The sequence below is a fragment of the Diospyros lotus genome, chromosome 9 (assembly GCF_014633365.1).
Source record: "Diospyros lotus cultivar Yz01 chromosome 9, ASM1463336v1, whole genome shotgun sequence".
Classification (NCBI taxonomy): domain Eukaryota; kingdom Viridiplantae; phylum Streptophyta; class Magnoliopsida; order Ericales; family Ebenaceae; genus Diospyros; species Diospyros lotus.
In genome coordinates this window covers 7,583,193-7,604,682 of record NC_068346.1, presented here as the reverse complement: position 1 = coordinate 7,604,682, position 21,490 = coordinate 7,583,193, and the positions used below count along the sequence as shown (strand labels likewise).

At 39.6% G+C, this 21,490-nt stretch overlaps 1 protein-coding gene across 1 annotated transcript in view; it reads right to left on the bottom strand.

Moving 5' to 3' along the window:
* The window catches only part of LOC127809619 (nuclear pore complex protein NUP155), a 27,485-nt gene extending 5,995 nt beyond the window's left edge, over window positions 1-21,490 (bottom strand). The window contains exons 1-10 of the mRNA XM_052348558.1: window positions 21,014-21,490; window positions 19,473-19,642; window positions 8,752-8,878; window positions 7,648-7,910; window positions 5,605-7,261; window positions 5,279-5,491; window positions 4,863-5,110; window positions 4,359-4,770; window positions 4,047-4,252; window positions 2,810-3,161 (exon numbers count right to left, since the gene is read on the bottom strand). Coding sequence (XP_052204518.1) covers window positions 2,810-3,161; window positions 4,047-4,252; window positions 4,359-4,770; window positions 4,863-5,110; window positions 5,279-5,491; window positions 5,605-7,261; window positions 7,648-7,910; window positions 8,752-8,878; window positions 19,473-19,642; window positions 21,014-21,172 — 3,807 coding nt within the window. The 5' untranslated portion in view covers window positions 21,173-21,490. The remainder of the gene's footprint in view (window positions 1-2,809; window positions 3,162-4,046; window positions 4,253-4,358; window positions 4,771-4,862; window positions 5,111-5,278; window positions 5,492-5,604; window positions 7,262-7,647; window positions 7,911-8,751; window positions 8,879-19,472; window positions 19,643-21,013) is intronic.

Below are 21,490 nucleotides of genomic sequence, written 5' to 3'. Positions count from 1 at the left end.
AGAGTGCACGAAATATCCTTTGTATCCACTCTCACTTTGTATCCTTTAAAAGATGCTCTCCCTCTCATAGAAGCTTTCTTACCAACATACATATAGCATCCATTCCTATCACATTATTAGAGGCTTTAAACTGTGAAAATTTGAGGAATGTTATGAATGTTGAAATGCAGGCCCTAGAGAAAAATAATACATGGGAGATTGTGGATTTACCAAAAAGGAAGAAATCTATTAGGTGCAAATGGGTCTTCACAATCAAGTATAAAGCAAATGGGACACTTGAAAGATACAAAGTTAGGTTGGTAGCTAAAGGTTACACCCAAACATATGAAATAGACTGCTAAGAAACCTATGTTCCAGTAGCCAAAATGAACATAGTGAGAATTCTCTTATCCTTAGCAGCTAACTTTGACTGGCATTTACTACAATTTGATGTGAAGAATGCTTTCGTGCATGAAGACCTTGAGGAGGAAATTTACATGGACATACTCCCAAGATTCAACAGAAATAGACCTGAGACTAAGGTTTGTAGACTCAAGAAGGCAACATATGGCCTAAAACAGTCACCTAGAGTTTGGCTCAGGAGATATTCCAAAGTAATGCAGGCCATGGGTTACAAAACGAGCCAAGGGGACCACACTTTATTCATAAAACACTCAAGTTCAGTTTATGTCACAGCTCTTATTGTTTATGTTGATGACATTGTAGTGATAGGAAATGATGAAAATGAGAGATAGAACTTGGGCAAATGTTTGGCTAAGGAGTGTGAGATGAAGGAATTAGGGAATTTGAAATATTTCCTAAGCATTGAAATGGCATGGTCCAGACAAGGATATTTATATGCCAACACAAGTATGTCCACACAGGAAAAATGGCTTGCAAACTATCCAACATCCCAATTGACCCTAATCACAAACTTGGTGAAGCTGAGGGAGATAGAGACACAAACAAAGAGGCATATCAAAGGTTGGTCAGCAGGATAGTTTACCTATCTCACACACAGCCGAATATAGCCTATGTCATTAGCATGTAAATCAATTCATGCACAAACCCAAGGAACTTCATCTGCAAGCAATCTACAAAATTTTGCATTACCTCAAGGGTACCATAGGAAAGAGAATTTTATTCGCGGGGGGGGGGGGGGGGGGGGGGGGGGGACACTCACCCTCGATGCTTACACTAATGCAAATTATGCAAGCTCGACAATTGATAGGAGGTCTACCACGAGATATTGTACTTTCTTTGGTGAAAACTCGGTTACTTAGAAGAGCAATAAGCAACCTATCGTGGCAAGGTCGAGTGCAGAATCAGAATTCCGAGCAATGACACATGGTATATGTGAACTATTATGGTTAAAGATTATTCTAGAAGATCTAAGACTCAAGTAGGATGGCCCTATGAAACTTTATTGTGACAATAAATCGACTATCAACATTGCACACAATCCTGTACAGCATGACCGAACAAAACACATTGAGCTGGATCGATATTTTATTAAAGAGAAATTGGACAGTGGTCTTATCTGCACACCTTATATACCAAGTAATTCACAGCTAACCGGTGTTCCAACCAAGGGACTCAATAGTCAGGTCTTCCACAAACTTACAACCAAGTTGGGAATGGACAATGTCTATTCACCAGCTTGAGAGGGAGTGTCGTGAATCAAGACTTTGATTATATGTGTGATTGGTCAATATTCTCTAGATTTAAAGCTATAATTATGATGTGATTATATCTATGTTACTTTAAATAGAAGATTACTCATTAGGAGATTTGTTTCCATAGTTAGGTAAGCATCCTATGTGTATATATATGTCTACCAGTTCAATGAAAATTATTGTCATATTTTTTCACAAATAGCGTACATCAAGGAATTTCTTTTATCCAACAAAATGTACATCCTTGATGCAATCCAATTATAATTGAAAAGACATTAGTATCTCCTCCATAAATCCTAACATACATTTCAACTTGATGATGCATGTCCTTGTAACATGTGCATAAGCTATCCAAACTCCTATCTTCTATAGCACCTTTCATAAAACTTCTCTATCATAGGCTTTTTCCAAATCTATAAATACAATATGCCAATCTTTTTGCTTATCTCTAGACATTTCCTTTAGACATCTCAATAAATAGATAACTCCCATTATTAACCTTCCAGTTAACTTTTTGAGACCTTAGTTTTTCTCCTTCAAGGAGATAAAGAGTTACAGAACTGTTGGAAAATTATTTAAATTAAGTGCATTAGTTTAAATTAATGAGTTGGAAACCCAATAGGCTTAGCCACCCAAGAGATGCACATAAAGATATACATTAACTAGATTGGTTATGCACTGAGGACTCCAAAAGAAAAATTAAAACATTAGGAAGACATCCCAAGAGATATTCATAAATTAGGGAGTTCTTCAAATATTAAACCATTGATGATGTAAACATCTAATAACTACTATTAAAATAGTGGGCACCTAGATCAGAGGTTGAGAAGTACAAAATTGCAAAGGAATGGGATTGAATCCAAGCTAAGTTGAATCCCGCAGATAGAGTTGCTGGATCCCTATCATGGTGTGAGGCTTTGAGTATCTTCAAGAAGCGCCATTGCACCTATTAGAAAGGGATTTCATGCTAGTAACAGTTCTAGCAGTTCCAGTTTTGTAACAATAACAAACTAACGGCAGTTTTCTAACAAAAATAATCTCATACTGTCCACCTATTGACTGATTTAGAGAGCGCATAACAACCATGTAACATTCAAATATGATAGATCATATAAATGAATACAATCATGAGGTTATAGGAAGGGGAAAGGTACCTCCCAGAGCTCAAATGGAACTGCATATTCATTATATAGTTGGGTGATGCTCTTTAAATCTAATGATAACTCTTTGACCTTTTCACGTATAGAGTTCACAAAATTGGCATCAGCAGCACGGCTGCCATCTGGAGATGAGTCATTTGGAGCAGACTCAGATATGCTAGGAGATGCCTCTAAGTTAAAGGCTATAGCCTCCAATTCCTCTTTGATCTTTATTTGAAATCGAAGAACAGCAAGCTTCCCTTCAAGCAAATCCAGCAGTCCATCATCAAAAGCATTAGCACCAAGTAGGCCATCATTGTTGCTTGCATTCTTTGCCTGCAGAACTGCATTACTCAGGTATTGCCGCCTGACATAGCCAGAGGGGAGAAAAAGAGCTTATCAGAAAGTGAACAGACTTATAGTTAAGAGTTAAGGTTATTCCAAACAGAGATGATATGATGAAGCTAACTTGATTTTTATGTTCATTAGCTTAATCCTAGAGCCTGGAAGTCTGCCACCTCATCTAACTCAAGGTCAGCCACCTTATACAAACATACAACTGGTACTAATTTATGAGACAGAAAATAATATTTCATGAAGAGGAGAAAAGAAGAAATCATTATTCCCCCTAAAAGAATACAAAGACCTGAAACAGCAGAAGATGCCAAAGGAAAGGGTGCTGGTGACAGAAATCATCCTATGTAACACCAAATAAAGTTTGACCCAACATTAAACTGGAATTGTAACTACATTTGCTTCCTCAGGCAAGCATACAATTCTAAACTCTAGAGATGTCAATTGAACCAACAGAGATCAGGAAGACCCCAGGATCTTGTTCACTTTCTTTGATAAGCATGATACCACATTACATTCTAGTCATGTATGCATCTAAACCAAATCCAATTATATCAGAATCCAAGTCCTTAGGATCAGTTGCCTGAATTTTTTTCTGATAGATAGCTTATATTACAGTCCTTCACAAGAGAAAATTCTTCATTTCAATTGAATAGATTAAAAGGACACCAATAGGTTAACACTTGTCTTTGACACAAATCTAAGCGCTGTTTGTTTGATTTGCTTCTGCAGACCATATAATTTTAAGCCAGGAAAAACAAAGACCAAAACAAACTCTTAAGTTGCACAAGTGTATGGTAGTGACATACCTGAAATGGCATTCAACATGGACCTACTTAATAAATGATTAACAGAGAAACAAGGACTAAAAATTTTCAATAAGTGCTCATATGCACACCTCTGCTCAAGTGTGGGGACATCCCCCCTATCGACAGACCGCCTTTCTGCCAATCTCAGCAGCACATGAGCAGCAAGAGCATGCTGCCTCTTCAAGACATAATATTGCGCCAGTAGTTCAAAATATTTTGCTTGATTGGATGGAATATGCGCTCCTGAATGACCCATTGGAGAAGTTGCTGCAGACAATGCAGAAACAGCCTGAACCTATGAAAGACGGATGCATGCAAATGAACATTTTCAACACATGAAGCTTTGAATACCAAAGAAAATGTAAAAACAAATCATTAAATAAACAGAAACAAGAAAACACCTGGGGTACAGGTTCACGCCCAGCATTCTGGAGAAATGGCACCAAGTCAGGGCCACCATACTCCAGCAATTCATTTTCAAGGCCCAAATCAACTAATGCTCGATATAAATACTCGTGAAATAGTCTATCAGATGATTGGACACCAAGTTGAATAATCTGGCAAATATATTTTTCCCGAGACCCAGGATCAAGGGCCGATTGCGCAGCAGGTCTGATGGGAGAACCAAATTCCCTTTTTGAAGTTTCACCTTTTAGAGCATGCATAGCACTTATGACAATCTCATAACACTGCTCACGCTGGGCAAGAGCATGTTCTCTAACCCCTGCATCTATCTGCTCATTAAAAGCATCACCAGCCGGGTCAAGGGCCTGGGCCTTTTGCAGAGGCAACCGAACCACAGCTTCATAAAATCTGCAATTTCCACCTCATTATCTCTGATAAAAAAAATCCAACCAAAAAATGAAAGCAGTCAAAACAACTGCAGGTCACATTAATGGACAAACCTCAAGTCTGCAAAACGCCTGCAGACAGTCTGCAAGTCTGCAGCCTCTGGAACTTTGTTCAAGTAATCAAAGGCTTCTCTAGCAAGATTTTCTCTCTCCTCAGTATCAGAAGTTACAGCAGCTCTTTCAAGACATTCCACAGCTAAGTAAAATTTATAATCTGATTCCTTGAAATAACTCGGACACCCTTCTCGAAGTCTAGCACTGATATCGTCTACTGTTCCCCTGCCATCGGGACCGGTATAGTACTGGAGGCATGGACATCTTTAGTAAGTGAACAATTCAAAATATGACAATGACACAGCCCCCAAAGCTACATAACACTTGTAAAAGTAGAAAGGGCAATATATATAGTGACCAAAGAATAACAAATCGTGACAATTATTAAGACGCCACCAATAGTCACACAAACATACCTCCATTAAAGCAGATATGAGCCTTGTTGCAAGCCGATCACCATCCTCAGAGGAGACGAGCTGATGGAATGTCAACTGAACCAATGCCTGTTGCATATTACCATCAAAATTCTGAACCAAGCGCGCTAAATGATGCTGTGAAAGGAGTTGCAGCAGAAATAGAGCTTCAGCGCATCTAAGGAGCAGCTGCCTGATACACTCCATTGCTCTTACCTACAGAAGAGAGTCCAAGAGGTTCAAATAAATGAGGGAAAAAAATGAAAAAGTAACATCTGTCAACAATATATATATACAGAATCATACTAAGCCCTCCAATATAAAATTACCTCCATGGCAGCTAGCTCTGTAGGACTATATGGAAGCCGTTGCCTTTTATTAGATGTACCACCTTCAGCAGACCCATTTCGAGAGTAAGAACCAAACAAGTTCCGGACCATACTTCTATCACCAGCACCTAGATCTGAACCAGTTCCATACAGAATTGAACCTGTCAAATCTCCAAGACCAGCAACACAACCATATAGTCCTCTTCTCTGATTCCTTCTAGATCTTAGAAACTTCTCCAAAGAGCGAATTTTATCTTCAAGGACTTGCATCGCACCAACAGAGAGTCTGCACACAATAATTACATTCCCAGGCATGATGTCAGCAGAATTGGAGCCACCTTTTGTCACCATAACAGGAAGCTCCCACAAAGGCAAAAGCAACCTTGATGAGCACAAACAGAGCCCTTCATGAGCACCTGAAAAAACCGGCTCGGCCTCTTGTACAACTTGCCCCATGCTAAATCCTCCTCCAGCTGCAGTTCTGGTATTTGACAATGCACCAGTACCTTCAAGTTGCGGCATTCCAACAAGTCTAGGGTCCTCAAAAGCTTCAGCTGCCTTAGCAGCAGCAACGTTGCTAATAAGATTTTCGGTATGGACTATTCTTGCAGCCAGCATTAAACACATGGCTGCTGCTTCTCCAGGTCCAAAGCGATTGAAAAAATCCTCCAAAATTGATCTTGGAGAGTTGGATTCCAACAACCTCCTCAAGATGTCAACTGGCCTATTGAAAACAACTTCCATCATGCCCATAGTACTGAATATGACAATTCTTCTCCTTGGTAGTATGTGTTGTGTTGAAAGATCACTCCTAGCCCAAAGTTTTCCAGATGCCTTCTCACAAGATTCTCCTGAGTTATCAAGCCCAAAGAATTCCAATTGTGAGTATAGTGACTGCACAGTGGCTGCTGCATCTGGCAGGGGTAAAACATCAGCTACAAAAAGCATTCGGCCTTCAATAGGTAGAGAAGATACAGACTCCCGTAATGCCCGAGAACTCCTCACACCAGCCCCAATATTAGCGGTTGAAGATGATTGTGTGCTTGAATCCCTGTTCACCATCAAAAGGGAAGATGCTGTTGACGGAGATGAATCAGAAAGAACAAGAGTTCCAGCAGAGTAGCATGCTGATTCTATCTTCAATGACAGATCTTCATTCTGAGGTCGACCAGCAACAGGTATGGCACCAAAAGTACCACCAATGCCCAAAGGAGGAGAAGGCCTGGTTGTTACCACTTTTAAGCAGCTAGGCTTCTGAACATTAGTATTAAATCCATTCAAACCTCCAACGCTGCTTCCACTGGATGAAGCAGTGGATAGGTACAACCTTCTACCATCTGATAAAACAGCAACAAGATGCATCCACTTTGACTCAAGAGTTGACAAGGGTGAAATGCAAACTATAGATGTTTTTGCTGATCGAGGAGGTGCCCTTGAGCCAGCTGACTGTCTACCTCCATAATGTGCATCCCTCTGACTGATCAAATTTTTCTCTTCTGCAACCTTCTTGAGTGGGCCCTCTCCATATGGTCCAAGAACAAAAACTTGAATCTTCATATCTTCAGTGCGTGCATACAAAATGTGTCTCTCATTATCAATAACCATTTCAACAATGGGATCAACAGCTCCAAACTTGAATACATTTGGTACAATCCACCTAATCAATCAGGAAAATGCATGAGCGCATAGGAACAAGACACAGGCAACATTCATTCTTCAGATACGGATTTAAGCTTAAAAGCAGGCCCAACACAAGGTCATGTGGCTGTTCAAAAAAAATTTAGCGTAAACAGTTAATGTTCACACATCAGAATGAGCAAACTTTAACTTAGGCTCATTTCAATTTGAAAAGAAAATCTCAAAGCGGACTCAGACTTACTGAGGACAGGTTATGGACCAATAAAAGTTTTCTATCATTCAGATCCATTAGGAGGGAACATGTTTAAGAAGCTTGGCAAAGTTCAAGGTCTGGCCTAAATAATATTATTTCTATGCACAAATTAATAACCAGAAAAATTTAAGGCATTAAAAAGTAGAAGAAACCTTGAAATGACACTTCCCAAACCCGCAGTCAGGCAAACTTTACGACAACGTTTGTGCCAACCTGAACCGGTTGTATACTGCAATTCATAAATGTGGCCATCCCGGCCCGCCAAGAATATATGACCTTTATCCGTACAAGCAATACATGTCATCGTGACTCCATCAGACGGAGCTGTATACTCTGGCAAAGGCTGTAATGAAACCTCTGCATATGGATCGGTTCCATCACTCCTTCCAGAGTAGCATACTCCTAGAAGGATCAACTGGGCACAATGAATATAGATGTGAATTGCTGAAACTAGTCCACAGAAAGGATGGAAAATTTTACATGATAAAGAAAAGAGAACAAGTATATTGAAAATGTTGATAGTAATGCATTTAAATTATCAAGAAAAGATTCTCATGTACACACAGTTGTATTCACATGATGGATAAACATATAGATGCGCCAGTCAACAATTAGGAGTTCACCAAAATATCAAAATTCTTATCTCAGAGTCTCACTCTGATCTGCCAAAAATACAAATAGTTAAAACAATGGTGTGAACAACATGTATGGAAGTATATTATGACAATACAAATTCAAAATATATAGCCTGGCTAACTCAAAGATGAAGTTGCCTGCTTGGTGCTAATTGATAGAACACACCACCCAGAAAAAAGGCTATTAAGAGAACACCAACTGGGTCATGCTTCAATAGAACTGTTGAAGGTTCTCAAAATTGTAGCAATACAAGTAATTAAGACAACACAAGTAAGAACTAGGAAGTTTGACTCAATTGATCAGAATGAATCATCTTCAAGACAAGAAAGCACAAACAACTATTCATCCCTGGAAGACGTTTCTCAATAAAATCAATAACTGGATATTCTCAAAATTAAATATCTATTAAACAGTACCAAACAGATTGAGATTCATATAAAAAAGGAAAAGGAGAGAGGAAAAAGTAAAGATCTACAGTCACTACTAACATATGGAAATGTTTTAACAAAGAAAATTAGTCAATGGACAAAAGCACAACAGGAGTTTCCAAGAATAAACAAAGCAAGCACAACATTGCATTCCAAAAAGCATGAGAAGAAGGGTTAGGGAAAAGTCACTACCTCGACAGGAGTTGCTAAGACTAAAAGATACTGAATAGCTTCAACAAAAATACCAGGCTTAGCTTTGGCCAGGCCAACAGCACAAATAACTTGTTCCTCCCCGCTATATTCAGGGCATTGACCATCCCTACACGCAACCCAAAAAAAGGAAAGAAAAGGCAAAATCTTAAAACAAGAAATTCATAGCATGTGGAGATGGAGATGGATGCATGCAGCACTTTCAACAGAAGCCTGATGGAAACATTGTATTCAGTATTCAATCAAACATCTAAGATCACTGAAACTTAAAAGCTATCACAAGGACCATTCACTTGCAAGATTTGGATATTGATTAAATGCTTACTTTTTAATGATATATAGCCTATCAGCTATGTTCTTCATTAAATTCTAGCTTTTTCCATGATACATAGCATATCAAATATTTTCTTCATACACATTATAACCAAAACAACATTATTTGGAATGTTATGTTGAATTGAATTTTGTCTCAGGTTGCTGGCATGGATATCCTCAAAAGTAGAAGTGCAAGATCTAAAACTGTACAGTCAAGGGAAATAAGTAAATAACAGTACCACAAAGAAACTCGTATATCTCAACTCCCCTCTTGGTTAATATAAGCTGACAGTTGATCTCTTTTTTAAAAGATGGGAAGTCATCGATTTCTTCAAAAGATAGAACCAAACAAGCCTCCTAGTAGTATAAATTAACCCAAAAGAAAAGAACAAAGTAAAAAAACATGGCATGATGAGGCTGAATGATTTACCAAAAAAGGAAAATTAAGCTCATTACAGAACAAAATTTCTTCAGTTTACCATCAATATTTCAATTGATACAAACCTTCTCTTTAAAAAAATAATACTTACTACAACTTTACAATTATCTCGAAGTGCCACATGAAATCTCCTCATCCCCATCCAACATCTCTTCCATCTTACCTCATCTTTCACATGCCTCCCGTCCATTCTCTCTCTACATATGCACAATACCACTTGGCTAATCAAGCCCACTTCTATATATCATTAAATTCAAACCCCACTTTCCCCTCCTACTGCCACACCCCATCACTTATCCACAAGAAGGCTTCATGTATTTGCATTTTTGGCCTATTTTTGACCTCATCACTGAAAAGAGAAGTCAATTACAACACTTTATTGTAGATCGTGCAAGAATTTCACTCACCTATGCGCCTATTGAAGTTCCACTTTGGCTCAGGTTAATAGAGTTTAACCAGAGAATACATACCCAAACACGTAAATGGTAGTTAGTTAATAAGTATAACCCTTTTTGTGAAACACTAACAGAATCTCCTATATGCCAAATGTAATTAAAACTAAAAGGATAAAATATTCCCACTATATTTGGTAGAACTCTAACAGTTTAGTATCATGAAGTTAAATGCTACCATGAACTCTGACTGGAAAATCAACTCCCAAATAAGCACCATATTCAATTTAGTGATTTTTGAACTGCCAGTATGAGGCACCCTTCAAGATTGTCACGGTGTGACAATGATAATTACCTTAAATCAGTGAGATTCAAGGGCATAACAGAGCAAGAGCAAAGGGAGAGAGAGAGAGAGAGAAGAGAAGAAGACGAGAACAGAGAGAATGTAGAGGGAGAGCAATTGAGAAAAGTTCTATTGATTTTTCATACATCTCCCACAAAGTTGGAAGAGTTAATATACTCGCTTGGATGGGTGCGGATGCAACAGATCACACCCCCTTCCAGCGGTTACAACAGATTCTTTTGTCCTTTTCCTAAGGCCTCACATGTGGCCCTTTGATTCTAACAGACTGACAGCTGGAAATTGAAATAAAATAACTAAAACAAGGGAATCACAATGTAACAGAAAATAACAATACTAGCAGTAAAGCAAAAGCAAAATTTAAAATAGCATAGCTGTGACAACTTCCGCCCCTTAGAACTTTTCTTGTCCTCGAGAAATGCTCAGGAGACTTGCAGCCCTTGGAAAACACTGCAGCAAGCTCGATAGATACTCCCAGGTGTTGCCATTGGTGTCCTCCTGCCCCCATTTTACCAGGACTTGGATGAGGGGAACCCCCTGATTATAAACCACCCTCATGTCCATGATAGATTCTGGTTCCTTCTGCCCGTCCTTCTCCTTAGGTAATATGGGTAAGGTTGGGTTGACCTGCTCGGTCCCCATGGACCTCTTCAAGAGGGACACATGAAAAACCGGATGTATTTTGGTCCCCTTGGGTAACTGAAACTTATAAGCCACCTTGTCTATCTTGTCCGTTATTGTGAACGGACCAAAATACTTGGAGTTTAATTTAGTCACCGATCCTTGGCTGATGAACTTCAAATACGGGTACCGAGCCTTAAGTACACTTGTTCTCCCACTTCCAATTCCCTATCACTTCTCTTCATGTCCGCAAATTGCTTCATTCTATTCTTGGTTGAAGCCAACTCCTGTTTTAATTGTTGCAACACTACCCTCCTCTGCTAAAGGTATTCTTCCAGCGACAATACTATAAATTGCCCTCCTACAGCAGGTAATAGTAGGGATTTATATCCATACAGTGCTTCAAAGGGGGACATCTTTAAGGCAGTGTGGTATGTGGAATTATACCACCATTGGGCCAAGGCTAGCCACCTATGCCAGTGCTTGGGCTGCATGATACACATGCACCTTAAGTAGGTTTCCAACACCTAGTTAACTCTCTCTGTCTGTCCATCCGTTTGTGGATAGTAGGTTGTTGACATATTGAGCTTAATTCCCATAGATCCCATTAGCTCTTGCCAAAAATGGCTTGTAAACACCTTGCCACGATCTGAAACAATTGTCCCCGACACTCCATAGTGGGAGACCACCCTATCCATAAACACCCAAGCTACTTCCTTGGCTATGTAAGGGTGTGTTAACCCAATAAACAGAGCAAATTTGGTAAACTTGTCCACCACCACCATGACACTATCCTTTCCTTCTGACTTGGGCATTCCTTCGACAAAATCCATGGCCACACTAGTCCAAGCTCTGCCAGGTATAGGAAGGGGTTGTAAGAGACCGGGGTAGGACACATTCTCTAGCTTACACCTCTTGCATATGTCACATGCTAACACAAACTTCTCAGCATCTCTTCTTAAGTTGGGCCAATAAAATATTTGCTTAACCTTAAGGTAGATGTTTTGAATACCAGAGTGTCCCCCCACTGGTGATTCATGTAGAGTTTGCAATATTTTCTGTTTGAGGTTCCCTCCATCCCCTATTACAATCCTTCCTTTGAACCTCAACATCCCTTCTGATATGGTGTATCCGTCAACCCCATTAGGTTCCACCACCACTTCTTCTAGTATCTTCCTTATCTGCTCATCATTGGCATAATTGCCAATAACTTCTTGGCACCATTTCGGTACCACAACAGTAATTGTTGCAGTACTACCTTCCTCCTCGCACCTTGATAGTGCATTGGCAGCCACATTTTCCTTGCCCCGCCCATACTGTATCAAGTAATCAAGCCCCACAATTTAGCCATACCCTTTTTTTGCAACTGAGTATGTAATTTTTGTTGTAGTAGAAACTTGAGACTTTCATGGTCTGTTTTAATAATGAATCTCCCACCTTCTAAATAGTGTCGCCATTTCTCCACAGCCAATAACACTGCTTGGAACTCCTTCTCGTAAATACTCAATCCCAAGTATCTTGTACTTAAGGCCTAGCTCAAAAATGCCAGTGGTCTGCATTTCTATACTAAGACTGCCCCTATGCTGACCCCACAAGCATCAGTCTCCAATATGAATGGTTTACTTAAATCTAACAATCCTAGAGTTGGGACTGCACCCATTGCTTCCTTAAGCTTTTGAAAAGCTTCTTCAGCCTCCTCTCCCCACTTGAAGTTCCCCTTCTTCAAGAATTCTATTAGTGGTCTACTTATCACTCCATATCCCTTTACAAACCTCTTATAATAGCCAGTTAAACCAAGGAACCCTCTCAATGCTTTCAAGTTCAAGGTTGCGGGTTTGGGCCAATTGACCATGGCCTCTACCTTCGTTGGGTTTGTTCTAACCCCATCTCCCGATATTAAATGACCCAAATATTCCACCTGCTCTTGGCCAAAGGAACACTTAGACCTTTTGATGGAAAGCTGGTTGGATCGGAGGAACTCTAAGGTAGTTCTCAAGTGTTTCAAATGTTGATCCAAGGTTAGGCTATATACAAGAATGTCATCAAAGAACACTAGTATGAACTTTCTCAAATAAGGTTCAAATATTCGGTTCATGAGTGACTGGAAAGTGGCCGAGGCATTGGTCAGCCCAAAGGGCATCACCAAGAACTCGAAGTGTCCATGATGGGTCCTAAAGATAGTTTTATGGGCATCTTCAAATAATGTTAAACCAGTCTTTTATGGTTATGGCATTTAATTAGCGGTAGTCCACACAAAATCGCCAAGAACCATCCTTCCTTTTAACTAGGAGCATTGGTGAGGCAAATAGGCTATGACTAGGTCTTATGAATGACTGGTTTAACATTTCCTTCACCATTTTTTCAATTTCTGATTTCTGGGTTGGTGAATATTTGTAGGCTCTGATGTTTACGGGTTCAGAGTTAGGCTTAAGGTTGATGGAATGGTCCAGGTTACAAGTGGGCGATAGGGTGTTAGGCTCATCAAAGAGGTCCCCAAATTCTAACAACAGTTTATAACTTTATCAATAAGGTGCTGAGAGTGTACCTAGCCAATCTTCCCTTGAGGGCTGCTAGCTAACAGGCTTAGTTCGCCAATCATCACCTTCTCCAATCCTTCTTCCACAGCTACAATTGAGTATAGTTGAGTAAGCTTGCTCCAATTGTGTCTGAGGGCTCTATGCAACCTCTTTCCGATTATCATTTTACATGTTCCGGTCTCCCTTCCCCCTTTTAGTGTCATCTTTTTCCCTCCTTTATCAAAGGAAACTTCCATCCGATTAAAGTCAAAACTTATGGGACTCACCCCTTTCATCCAGTCAACTCCAAGGACCACGTCACAACCCCCCAATTGTAACAACCTAAGATCCGCTTCAAATCCCTCTCCTTACATCTCCCACTTAAACCCATAACAAGCTGAATTACTCAGTGCCTTGCCCCTATTAGCCACTGTCACACTCAATGGCTGAGTGTTTGAGAGTGGGCACTTCCACTATCTATCAAAATCAACAAGCTCTTATCATTCACCTTCCCTTCTACTTTGATTATCTTATTATTGGTCACCCCCTTTAATGCATGGAGTGATATCTCCCCATTATCTTCATCTCCAGAATCCTCATACTCCTCAATTTCATCTCCTTCTTCCCCTACTTCTCCTGAATTGCCCTCCAACGGGAGAATTTTATCCCCACATCTAAAACACAGCCCGGGTTGTCTCCTCTGGTCATTGTTCAGGCCACTTCACTGAGGCATCCCCAGTGGCTTGACTCCGGTATTACCCCCTATCCATTCACGGTTTACTCCTCTCCCGCCTTGGTGGGAAGTTCCCACTGCCATAGCCTTAATCAGTGCCTCCACAACCATCTCCTGTAGCCTAGCACTCTCCACTACCTGTTCCACCGTTCTAAGCCTAATCATCTTAACCATTGGCCTTAGATCATCACTTAGGCCACTCAGAAAGCTAGACACGAAATAGGCCTCAAATAGGTGTGGGTCTTGGCTGCTCATGAGAGACATAAGCTCTTCAAATCTCTTCAAATAGGTTTTCAGATCTTCCACATGCCTTAGTTTGTTAAATTCTTCAATAATGTTGAACATACTTCTTTTCCCGAACCTTTCACATAATTTCTCAGTGAATTCTCCCCACGTAGGTTAACCCCTCACACTGGTCCAACCCTGGTACCAAGCATCTACTACATCATCAAAATAGATAGCTGCTAAGGAAACCCTCCTACCTTCTAGTATGTCATACCATTCAAACATCCTCTCACACTTCCTCACTCACCAACAAGGGTTGGCTCCCTAAAAAACAAGGATCTCCATCGAGGGCATGGGAAACCCCGGTTGTTGGCGATGTCCCTGCTCTCCATGACCTCTATCCCGCATTGCCCCTACCTCATCATCCTAACCCCTCCCCATATCAGGAGTTACAGGCCTGAGATGGCCTCTGTTGTTTCGTAAGAGAGGCTCCGTTCTATCTCTAGGAAGGAATTCAAGGGCCAAACTCACTGGGTTTTGACGTGTGAACATCAACATAAAACTGTTGAAGTTAAATCCCAGTTCTTCCCTCATTTGCGTCATCTCTTCTTGCATTTGAACAAGCGTCCCATCCAATCTTATTTCCAATCCTTCTATCGACCCTTCCAACTTATGATCGATCACCATGATCGCCTCATGGTTATGACTATTTCCCAGTTCAAGCTGGTCGACTCACCTCTGGACTTCAGACATGGACAAGCTGACTTGTTGCAATTGCGATTCCATGTTCTTCATGTGGGTTCCTTCCACCATGAGCTAACAACAATCCTTCGTCAGGATCGGGCTCTGATACCAAATTGTCACGGTGTGATAATGATAATTACCTTGAATAAGTGAGATTCAAGGGCAGAACAAAGTAAGAGCAAAGGGGGAGAGAGAGAAAAGAAGACAAGAACAGAGAGAATGTAGAGGGAGAGCAATTGAGAAAAGTTCTATTGATTTTTCATACCTCTCCCACAAAGTTGGAAGAGTTTGAAACAATAGTTTCATAGTCGGAATAGAAGAAAACGCAAGAGATGAAAAGTACCTCAAGAGATTTTATTCAAACAAAATGAATAATACAAACTGAAAACAAACTGATCCTTATATACAACAAATTAATGAGACGTTGCCTAACTGCCTAACTAATCATTACAACAAATATAACAAACAATCAACTATAACTGAAAGCACAAATTACAGCCTACTACCAACAACTTATATCCTTTACATTCCCCCTCAAATCAAGCTTCGTAGATGATGATAAGATAGATTTTCCAGAACTGTTAGGCAACAGACTTTCTGTTAAAGCAGCAGAAGGACCAGTATTGACATTAGACATAGGAGATCTCTTGAGACCCAACTTGGTACACAAAAACACAAACCTGTCCTTGGATAAGCCCTTTGTAAAAATATCAGCCACTTGATGCAGTGTAGGGGCATATCGAACATCAACATCTCCACTTTCAACCTTTTCTCTCACAAAATGCACATCAATCTCAATGTGCTTTGTTCTATAATGAAACACAGGGTTCTCAACCATACTTTTGGCTGCTAAATTGTCATACCAAAGAACCGGAGTTTGAGTGCAAGAATGACCTAACTCAGACAACAGTGATTTTAACCACAAAATCTCAGTTACACCTTGGGCAGCTGCCCTATACTCAGCTTCACCCACTGATCTTGCAACTACGAACTGTTTTCTGGAACCCCAAATAATCAAATTGCAGCCAAAGAATACACATAGTCCACTGGTTGATTTCCTAGTCACTTTGCACCCTGCATGATCAGCATCGGTGTAGATAGTTAAGGACATATCCATAGGAGATGGAGCAAACACAAGACCAAGATTAACAATTCCTTTAAGGTACCGCAACAACCTTTTGCAGGCCAGCCAATGTTGTTGCCTAGGAGAAGAGAGAAATTGACTTAACTTGTTGACTACAAAGGCTATATCAGGCTGAGTGTAGGTTAGGTATTGAAGTGACCCAACAATAGTTCTGTAAAATAATGGATCCTGAAACATCTCACCCGCATCTGTCAAAGATATACCAGAAGCCACAGGTGTGCTACATGGTTTACAGTCTTGCATTGAAGCCTTTTTCAACAAATCCAAGGCGTATTTAGACTGTGTAAGATATATACCAGTGGAATTTCGGTATGCTTCAAAACCTAGGAAATAATTAACCGAACCTAGGGTTTTGAGAGCAAAATGAGTATCCAGATCATATATACACCCTTGTAAGGCCAAAGAATCTAAACCAGTTATGAGAATATCATCCACATACACAAAGACAAATAGCACATACATAGGGTTTCTCTTTATGAAAAGTGAAGCATCAGAAACTGCACTCTTGAAACCCCAACTTTGTAAAGCTGATTTCAATTTTGTGTACCAAGCTCTAAGAGCTTGTTTAAGGCCATAAAGATACTTTTTTAATCGACAAACATGTGTGGGAAAATCTGAATCAACAAAACCTTCTGGTTGTTTCATAAAACTGTTTCGGTAAGATCACCATTTAAGAAAGCATTATTTACATCAACTTGTTGGATATCCCAACCAAAGGAGACAGCTAAGGAGAATAAAATCCAGATAGTAGGAGCTTTTATAACAGGACTAAAGGTCTCAACAAAATCAATTCCAGGGTTTTGAAGAAAACCCTTTGCTACTAGTCTAGCCTTGTGCTTAAGAATGGAGCCATCAGGATTATATTTAATTCGAAAACCCACTTGCTGTCAATCAAGTTCATCTCAGATGAAAAGGGAACCAATTCTCATGTCTTATTTCTTTGAAGTGTTGTATACTCAGCATTCATAGCATCAACCTATTTAGAGTCTAAGAAAGCCTCTTGACCTGAATTAGGTTCAACATAACTTACCAAAGCATGAGGTGAAGAAACAACTAGATGTTTAGATTTTGACCTTGTAATCATAGGATGAATTGAAGAGGCAGGAACAGTTTTTGGAAAAGATGGTTGTGGCAAAAACTACAGCTGATTTAAAGAATGTAGCTGATTTTTACAGTTAGGTGCTGGACAATTTGCAGTTATATTTTGAGAAGATTCAACAAGGTAAGGAATCATTAGGATTTGGAATACAAGACTGTGCTACTCGAGGATTGGATGAACAGTTAGGAAAGGACCGAATAGACTAAAGTACAGAAATAGATTGACCAGACGAACTTATCTGAGGGGAAGAAGGAGATGAATTTGAAAACAACTTAGAAAAGGGAAATTCATCAGCATTGAACTGAACATGTCTAGACACGTATACTCTTCTTGACGGATGCAAGCACCGATATCCAGCTTGAACATAGCTATACTCGAGGAACACACATTTAGTATAATGAAATTGAAACTTATGCTTGTTATAGGGTTGAAGAAATGGAAAACAAGCACATCCAAATGGTTGCAATTGCATATAATTGGGTTGTTTATTAAGGAGAATTTCAAACGGAGATTTAAATTGAAGAATTGATGTAGGCAACAAATTTATGATTTAAACAGCAGTTTTAAAAGCTTCTACCCAAAACTTTAAGGGCATATGAGCATGGGCTAACAAGGTAAGACCCATTTCAGCAATGTGTCGGTGTTTTCTTTCTGCTACACCATTCTGTTGATGTGTATGAGGACAAGTGAATCGAGGTTGAATACCACAAGAGGTGAGATAGGGTATAAAAGCCTTAAATTCACCACCATTATCGGTTTGAAGAGCTTTTAGTTTGGATTGGTATTGTAATTCAGCAAACATATGAAAGGTTTTGAAAACAGCTAAGGCATCAGACTTTTGTTTCAACAAGTATAACCATGTATATCTAGTGCAAGCATCAACAAACACTATATAATACTTAAACCTCTCAGTAGACAGAACTGGTGCAAGACCCCACAGATCCGAATAGACTAACTCTAAGGGATTCTTTGCAATAATTTGACAATTTGCAAAAGGAAGTTGATGCATTTTGCCTATTTTACAAGAATCACAAAAGGAGATATTCAAATTCGAACAAGGAACACCAATTTTATTCAATATCAACTGAAGAATACGAGATGAGGGATGTCCTAACTTGGCATGCCACTGTTGATCAATTTTAGGAATATTCGAAGATACATGAAAAGAAGACAAACTGGACAAAGAGGACAAATTTTGTCCTTTACATTTATTTGAAGAAACAACATGTGCAGAATTAACACTAGAGGCTGGTGTCCTTGACTCAACAGCAAAAACAGCTTTAGCACCAGCATGATCAAATGCTGAAGTAAGCTGATAAAGACCATCTTTAAGTATCCCTCGAATTAGCACTTGCTAATGTATGGCAGCAAGTCGAACACTCTAATCGTAGCCAATATCTGAGCTTTCCAGAACAAGTAATTTCTAGAATCGAGTTTGATCAGAACATAGTTAAACGATTTCGCTATTGTTATAAAGTCGGATTGAGACGCCGACGACAACGCAAAGGAGTTAGGTATCGATGTGGAGGACGGACTGAAATCACGATTTGAAGCCATTGACGTTAGTCACTTGGCTCTGATACCATGAAACAATAGTTTCACAGTCGGAATAGAAGAAAATGCAAGAGATGAAAAGTACCTCAAGAGATTTTATTCAAACAGAATGAATAAAACAAACTGAAAACAAACTGATCCTTATATACAACAAATTAATGAGACGCTGCCTAACTAATCATTACAACAAATATAACAAACAATCAGCTGTAACTGAAAGCACAAATTACAGCCTACTACCGACAGCTTATATCCTTTACAGAGTTAATATACTCGCTTGGGAGGGTGCGGATGCAACAGATCACACCCCCTTCCAGCAGTTACAGCAGATTCTTTTGTCCTTTTCCTAAGGCCTCACACGTGGCCCTTTGATTCTAACAGACTGACAGCTGGAAATTGAAATACAATAACTAAAACAAGGGAATCACAATGTAACAGAAAATAACAATAAAAGCAAAAGCAAAAATTTAAAATAGCATAGCCATGAAAAATTTATTAAGTGATTGGTTAACCATGGAATAGTTTGGCCAGAGGGCATTATTTTCAGATATTAATCATACCACTTATCAAATCGCCATAGAAACAATGTGTTATCCACTGTTGCCCAAGCTCTGCGAATCTCTGGAAAGATTCCACATAAAGCAGTTCCTTCCCCTCCCGCTGCATTATATCTGTCAATTAGTATAGGAGGGAGCTCCCAGGTATCCACCACTTCAACCAAAGGGGGCCACTGAAATTGAATGCACACCATACAATGATGAAAAGACCACTTTGTCAAGTAAGAAAGCAAACAAAAGAAAATCAGAAGCTGACTTGCTTAAGAGGTTTTGCAGAATAACAAACTCTTATGATTATGGGCATAATTGAAGCACCTGAATCTTTCAGAAATGCAACAGCAATAATCCTCAGATAAACAAATCTGACACTGGCTTTGATAAGTGAATGAACAGTTTTCTAATCTTCCTTGGCAAACGGGTCCAGTGTATAATACTTATAAATAAACAGAATTTTGAACCTTTTAGGAAAAGGATGATATCCATTGGCGGATTTGGAGTTTTTCTAAGGCAAAGCATCATATTACCTATTGCACAAAAGCCACACTCCCAAGTCCTAAAAGAATAGTTGATTTAATCAAACAACTAATGCTTTGATCAGTTATGCATTTAAAGTATTTACCTTATTTTACTTTATTTGCAAAAGGCCTTAGGCTATAGTAGCAGTAGAGTTATAACAAGAATATAAAAATTTAAAAATATATACAGGATAGGGGGCAAAAAGATATAATGGTCATTGGTCATTTTGGTAAGTAACTATAAAAATATATGATGTAAAATGGAAAAAAAAAAAAGGAAAAAAAATAACAACCTAAGGTGGGACTACACCAAATTATAAAATATTAAATAAGTAATAAAGCATGTTGAGATGATTGGGTCATAAGGATAAAGTTTTGGAGGGTAGGCAAGACAGATTTCCATAGGATTGCGCGCATGCACCAAGGGGGGAGCATTTACTTTCTTTTACCTTATATAACCAAACAATAGAGGATATGATAAGGAATTTATGAACTTCAAGGTCATCCCCCATTGCTCAATAGTTTAGACCCCAACATCACTGCAAGTGAGAAATCAAATTTGACCATACAGAACTTCTATAATGAAAGCGCAAGCCTTGGTAGCAATGGAAAGATTTGTCCTTTGTGATTTGAAGATCATTAGTTCGAGTTCTGGAAATAGCTCTCTGCCCCAAAAAATGGGGACAACCTTCCCCCGACCCTCGCAAAACGGGAGTCTCGCGAGGACGCCCTTGAAACCATAATTCTCAACGAGCATCATGAACATAATTATTACAGAAAATTAAGCACATCTAAAAAAAATCATTCACTAAAGTGCATTTCTTTGTACCTAAAAGATATAATGTTACTCAAAAACCGGTTGCTTAAAAAACCCAGGTATAAGAAATTATTCACCTTTTTTTCTTAAGCATTCACATTAATCCAACAAACACTTCCTTCCAACTATGACTGCCTAGCAACACTTCTTCTTTTCCTAGAACTTCTGAGGAGTCAAACAAAGGGTCCCAAAAATAGCATAAACGTGGTTACCTCTCTGGGATGAGTTGAGTAGGGATGACTGGCGTATCTGGAAGCTTCCAAAGCCTCTTCGAGGTCGAGCTGGGCCGCCACGTCCCGGGCAATCCGGTCACTGACGACGATGCCGGCGTTGGTCACATCCCGCAATACAATCTCGTTTTCCCACGACATTTTAGCCGTGACGGGGAAGCCCTATAAATGAGCTGTTTTTTTTCTGTAAGTAAGATAAATGAGCCGTTAGGGCCAGAGATTTCCAGAGCTCGAGAAATTGAGAATGGAACAGTGGAAGCTAGGTTTAGAATTGCTGGGATTATGCGGAGATTGCCCCAATTGGGGCAATATTTCAAGAAAGAGACGGATGCAAGAGAGAATAGGGTTTTGACTTGGGTGCTTGCTGCTGCTGGGGTTTTATTTGCCGTGGCGGGCAAATTTTGCGGCGTTTGAAACCCGGGGAGCCTGCCGAACGTGTCCGCGTTGCGACTTGCGACG